The sequence below is a fragment of the Mustela nivalis genome (assembly GCF_964662115.1).
Source record: "Mustela nivalis genome assembly, chromosome: 17".
Lineage (NCBI taxonomy): Eukaryota > Metazoa > Chordata > Mammalia > Carnivora > Mustelidae > Mustela > Mustela nivalis.
The window spans coordinates 39867847-39873846 of record NC_139036.1 but is presented as its reverse complement, the minus strand read 5'-3'; the positions used below and the strand labels follow the sequence as shown (position 1 = coordinate 39873846).

General features: G+C 61.7%; 1 protein-coding gene across 19 annotated transcripts in view; it reads left to right on the top strand.

The window, feature by feature from the left end:
* The first annotated feature begins 3632 nt into the window (after positions 1-3632).
* The window catches only part of SRCIN1 (SRC kinase signaling inhibitor 1), a 67356-nt gene continuing 64988 nt past the window's right edge, over positions 3633-6000 (top strand). For 7 of the 19 annotated variants that reach the window (XM_082704886.1, XM_082704889.1, XM_082704887.1 and 4 more), the window contains exon 1: positions 4907-5156. In XM_082704886.1, coding sequence (XP_082561012.1) covers positions 5033-5156 — 124 coding nt within the window. In that variant the 5' untranslated portion in view covers positions 4907-5032. Of the gene's footprint in view, positions 3971-4906; positions 5157-6000 lie in introns of those variants that run through there. The other 12 variants (XM_082704881.1, XM_082704884.1, XM_082704880.1 and 9 more) reach the window with 8 other exon arrangements.

The following is a 6000-nucleotide window of genomic DNA, read 5'->3' as shown; positions in this document are numbered from 1 at the left end:
AAAACCCTCCTCCTCCTCCTCACCTCCCCCACCCCTGCCATTTTCTGCTCCAAATGCCAGGTCACCCCCCTGGTCACTTTCTCTCAGGTACAGGGCTATAGCGCAGTCCCCTCACTGCCTGCGGGCCACTCTTGTTGGAGGGTGGATGGTCCAAGGGGCTCATGAAATGCAGGGGACTGGCAGGGGGCTTTCTCTAGGATCTGGGGGCGGGGGGGTTCCCACCATGGCAGAGTGAGCAGTTCAGCATATCCCAGCCACCATTTCCACATCATCCTTTTCCCTGTGCCTTTCCCCAGAGGCCCCAGTGCCTCTCTCTGCCCACCCCTGGTCCCATGTCTCTCTTCCTGCCCAGATCTTTGTCCAGGTGTGCTCCCTGTTCTCACTGTAACTTGGGGAAGGAGTGGCCGAAAATTCTCACCTCTAGCATGCTCCCCCATAACCTCCCTCCCACAGGTTCCCAGGAACAGGCCAGGAAGGGGGCAGGGACAGTGTAAGAAGCTCCATTAAACTTGGCCCTAGTGATCCCTCATATGAGCCAGCTGCCTCCTCCTGACCAAGAGCAGTGCCCAGAGACACCAGCTAGGAGGAGGGCAAGAGGGAAGTTACCTGTTGAGGACTGCGAGTGGGGGTGGGGTGGCACCTGCGGCATCTCAGGTGGAGGCAGCTGGCACACGGGTTGTGCCCGGGCACCAAGCCAGCTTCCAGGAGCAATTCTCTCATCTCTGGGCTGGAGAAATACTACCTGAGTTGCTCTACCGTTGATCAGTGGCAATGGCTTCCCAACCTTTTCCCTACCCCAGGAGACTCTGCTTTAAAGATATGATGGGGGCCAGAAACTGATCTTCTCTGGGGGGCTGGGCCAGAGGACCTGGGGGGGTGAGGGTCAATGCCATCCACCCATCCTCTGTCTCACTGTGGGGTCTCAGGGCCTTTGTTTCGGTTCTGAAGCTGTATCTCCTCTCACCCCTCTATGGGACCCAGCTGTCCTGGGTTGTGTGGGTGTGGATGAAGTAGTTCAGGGGAATAGGGGGTCAAATGAAATCAAGGCTAAGCAGACGATGAGAAATGTTAAGGGTCAGGGAGCCTGGGTGGCTCAGTGGGTTAAGCCCCTGCCTTTGGCTCAGGTCGTGATCTCAGGGTCCTGGGATAGAGTCCTGCATCGAGCTCAGCAGGGGGTCTGCTTCCTCCTCTCTGCCTGCCTCTGCCTGGCTCTCTGCATACTTGTGATCTCTGTCTGTCAAATAAATAAATAAAATCTTAAAAAAAAAAAAAAAACGTTAAGTGTTCCTCTTTAAGTGAGCTCCTGTGTGCCTGGAGCTCCTTAGCTCAGTGGCTAAGTGTCCGCCTTGGGCTCACGTCAGGATCCTGGAGCCCTCCTGATGCAGGAGGTCACGTCAGGGTGGGGAAAGATGGATGCACTGTCCTGCTGACACCTTTGGAACTCTTCCCAGTTTCTGGGGGCTGATTCATAGAGCCTTTCCATCCAGTCTCCAAACCAGTGGCTCCTTGGCATTTATCCTAAGGGCAGAAAAATCTCCATGGGACTGGGCAAGCGTCTTTCCTGTCATCATCCAGGGCTAATGCCCAGTTCCTTAACCTTGACATAACTGAACGTTCCTGAGCCCAGCTCTCTTCCATCCACCGAGGCTGGCCCCGGCTTCTGGCAGTGCACACAGAAGGTGCTGCTGATGATGGGAAAGATGCTGAGAGCTTTGAAGTCAGGCAGATCTGGGTTTGAATTTCAGCTGTGCCACTCTTAGAGTGGACACACATGGCTATTCCTGTCTGAGTCTCAACTCTTTATCTCTGAAATGGGGCCAAAGGTGCCCATTCTGCAGGATTGTTGAGGGGGTTAAATGAGAGAATCTGAGTAAAGCACTTGCTGATTCCCTTCTCCTTAGCTGTGCACAAAGTGAGGGAGGGAAGAGACCCCATCTTAGGGGAAACCTGAAGGGAGAGGAAGGGATGGACTCTGTGCAGTTGAGTCAGACTTCTGAATGGAGGCACAGAAGCTTGAGTCCCCAGCCTGGAGGCTCTGAGAGGCGTGGGAGGTGGTGTCCGAGCAGTCGGGGGGAAAGCCACCCCTCCCTACACCACCCCCTCCCCTACACAGGGCCCGCTGCCTCCCATGCCCATCCTGGGCAGACAGCCAGGCAGGGAGCTGGAAGAGTGCCTGCTGTGCGTTGAGGCCAAAAGATGGGCACTGTCCAGTTGGCAGAGGGAGAGCAGCTGGCCGGGAATGGGAGAAGTCAGGGTGCCGACTGCTGGGGTCGTGTGCCCAGACGGTGTGTCTGAGACACGGCTCTTGGCTGTCCTCCCGAGCTAGCCCTGCTGGAGCTGGGAAGGGCCCCTGGCCCTGCCGGCTAAGCTACTGCACCTGGAGATTAATCTCGAGGGGCATCTGGGACTTGCCCCTAGCCAGGCATGTGGCTGGTCCAGGGGCAGGCCTGGGAGTGGGCAGGAAAATGGGAGAGCCTAGATTAAGCTTGCAACCTGGGTAGACCAGGAAGTGGGGAAACCGGTTTGTCATTTGCACCACTTGGGGTGGGGTCTTCTCTCCTGTCTTGCTGCCTGCCTGACGCCCTATATTGAAGAGAGTTCCTGTGCCCCTTTCTTGCTCCATCTAAAGTGGCTTTGGGAAGGTAACGAAAAGGGGCAGGGGGACTCAGTCCACTTTCTCCTCTCCAAGAGCAGTTTGCGAGAGGAGGGACAGGACAGAGAGCGGGCGGGAGAGAGGAAGCAAGCAACCAGCTCTGGAGCGCAGGTCAGGGTCAGTGCTGGTCAGAGCCAGAGGTCTGCTGAGCCAACAGGTAGGCCAAGGTGGGACAGGGAGGGGTGGGAATAAAGCGGGGGCGGGGCAGAGCTAGCGCTCCGCATGCTGCCTTGGAGGTGGCCGTGGCAGAGCCGAGCGAGGTGTGAGAAGGGTCTGGAGCACGCTCCTTTGGGGTGCTGCTTGACAGAGGAGCTGGCTCCCCTCAATCCTAGCACTGGCCTCTGCAGTTCCAGCAGACGCCTGCAGGAGGGGCCGCAACCGGAGCTGGGGCAAGGACACAGCCCAGCAGGGGGCGCCGGGGGACGGGATCCCTGAGGCTGAGCCGAGTCTAAGCAGTGGGGTGGAGGGGGGCGACCCCGGCAGAGGCCGAAGAGGGTCCAGCTTCTCCCTGCATGGGGCGACTGTGGCCTTCGGAGGTCACCTTGGCTGAAAAGTGGTTACCCGGTCCCTCAGCTCCGCTTGCCTCCCTGCCCTGTTCCTCCCCGAATGCCTCCTAATCCCCTGGCGAGCCAGGGCTCGGAGACCGAGAAGTCCCCCACCCTCGAGGTGCACCCCTCTCCTCCGAGGCTGGTCCCCGGCCTGAGGCATTTGTCTCCGTGGTGGTGGTGCGAGGATGGCTTGGGGTGGGAGAAGCAGGTGGAGTGGAGGGGAGCGTGAGCGCGCCCCGCACCCCTGGCCCGGCCGCGCGCCGCGGGATCCCGCTGTGCAGCTGGAGGGCGCGAGGCGCAGCGCCCCCTCCTCTCCTCCGCTCCCCGCCACCCCCGGCGGCCCTTTGTACGTTCCGGCCACACGCGGGTACCCGCGCCGCGCGCGCTCCCGCCCGCAGTGACACACCCGCGCCGGCCCGCGCGCGCGCCCCCCGCACACATACACACACACATACACACACATAGACACACACACTCGCTCTCGCACACTCGGTGACACGCCCGCGCGCGCGCGCACCCACACGCCCGGCCGCCGGCGCCCTCCCAGCTGGTCCACCCCGGCGGGGCCCGCGCCCCCGGCCCGCCCGCCTGGCACCGCGCCCCGGGGCTGGGGCCGAGCAAGGAGTCCGCGAGGCGGCGAGAGGGCGAGCGCCAGGCAGGCCGGCCCGGGGCCCCCGCCCCCCGCGCCCCCGCCCGATGGGGAACGCTCCGTCCCAAGGCATGTCCCTGTCTCTCTCCTCCCTAATGTGCCTCCATGCTTAAGTGGAAGGTATTTCTGTTTTCTTTGTGTGTTTTCCCCTCGGCCGGGGGCGGGGGCGGCGGCCGGACTGGGGAGGCGGCGGCCGGTGGGGCAAGGGATGCTCGGGGCGCAGGTGGCCGGGGTGGGGGGGGGGGTTGCAGGGAACCGCGGCGTGCTGGCTTGGAAGAAGGACCCGAGCGACAGGAGTCCTGGGACCAGAGGGGGTCAGGAATTGGCGAGGCTGGAGACCAAGCGGGGAGGGCCTCGTGATGCCCGGGGGAGAGGGCCCGAGGGGTGAAAAATTAAAGGGGTACGTTTGGAGGAAGGAGGGGTGGGGAGAAGAAGGGGGATGGATTGTGAGAGGAGTGGGGGAGGGGAGTGGTCCATCCGTGGTGGTGGAAGAGGAGGATGCGGGGGATGGGGGGTGGGGAGGCGAAGGGGTTAGAGAAGTGGGTGGCGGGGAGCCTCAAAGGCCTCTCTTTCCCCCAGGTCCCAGAATGGGGTGAACGCGCTTGGACGGTGGTGGTAGGCGCTTTGCGCCAGCCCCCCAGGGAAGGAAGGGGATGAGTGCATTCTGGGGTTAGCTGTGTTGCCAGGATACAAGTCTGTATTCCACCCCCCCACCCCCCTCACCTCGAGGCCCTAGCCCTGGAGACCTCGAGCCTAGGCAGCAGTTGCAGAAACAGGGGACCAGCTCCCCGCTCAGCTGGCGGGTAGGGAGGGGCCATAAGGGGGAGGGGCTGGGGGAGGGGCTATTTGATCTTAAGCCCTCCCCCTGCGGAGGCCAGAGGGCAGGGGAGGGCGCCCCCAGCTGGGGAGAGCATCCTGGGTGAGTGAGGAGGTAGGGACCGCCAGAGGCTGAGGGGCAGAGGGCGGGGCTGGGGAGGGGACGCGCCATAGCCCCCCCTCCCCTCCCACGCACCCCCCTGCTACGTCAGAAGCTCCGGGGCCAGCTCCGAGTCCTGTCGGTGGGGGCAGCAGGATGCTGGTGGAAGCAGAGGGGGCCGGCCGGGTGCCTCCGCAGCTCGGCTGGCAGGGCCCGGCGGGGCGTGTGCGGCTGCTAGTGCTAGCCCCCCCGCCCCACCCCTCCCCATGCAGCCCTGGCAGTGCCTCCGGCGCTTTGCCCTGGCCTGGTGGGAGAGGACCGCTGAGGGCAGCGCCCGATCTCCTAGGGAGGAGGCTGGATCGAGGGACCCCGGGGGCCGAGGGGAGCCAGGTGAGCAGGAGCAAGGATTTTGCCAGGAGGAGGTCCCGGGATGTTTTTCCCTCTCTCCAAATACTATGGAAGCAGGAGGTCCTGAAGCCCCCAACTTTAAGGGAAGTGTTTTCCTCCCCCTCGGTGGCGCTGGCGGAGGGCTCCTGGCTAAAGACTTCTCAGGATATGTCGGAGCTACTGTTGTTTTGGGGGAAGGGGAAACAGATGAGGACATGGTGGGGGTGTATAGCTGACCAGACTTGGGACTTGTAGGTCCAAACGTTCCTTGGTGTGGGATTTGAGCACTTTGTGGGGCTGGAGGTTGGATACCTTCTTCCCAACTATGGGTATCTTGGTCTGGGTGACCTTGAGCCAACTGCTTTGCTGTCTAACTTCATGCCTCAGTTTCTCTCATTCCCTTCCCTATCCTTCTTGCTGGTTTTCAAGAATTGATGCTGCATTTGATGGAAACTGTCACTATGAAAATGTGAAGCTCTGTCATTCTTGGTGGCAGCTGTCGCGGTGGTGTCTCGAGCGGTTGTGTGTGTGTATGTATGTGTGTGTGTGTGTATGTGGGGGACAGTTTGGGTTTCTGCAGGAAGGCTTTTGCTAGTTCTGGCTGGTGTTGGGGCCACTGTGAGCAAGTGTCAGGGCCTGGTATTCACACCGGAAGGAGGGCTCCGGGCGAGCCAAGAGTTGTTGGGGCAGAGACTTAGCTGGTGGCCTCGTGTAGAAGGAAGGCTTGGGGGTGAAGGCTTGGGGTGTAAAGGGAGGGGGTCGCAAGAATAAGATCCCTCCCACCCTCCACCCAGATTGCCTGGCACCCAGGCACCATTGGCAGCGAGTGCAAAGGCTTTGCCCTGGC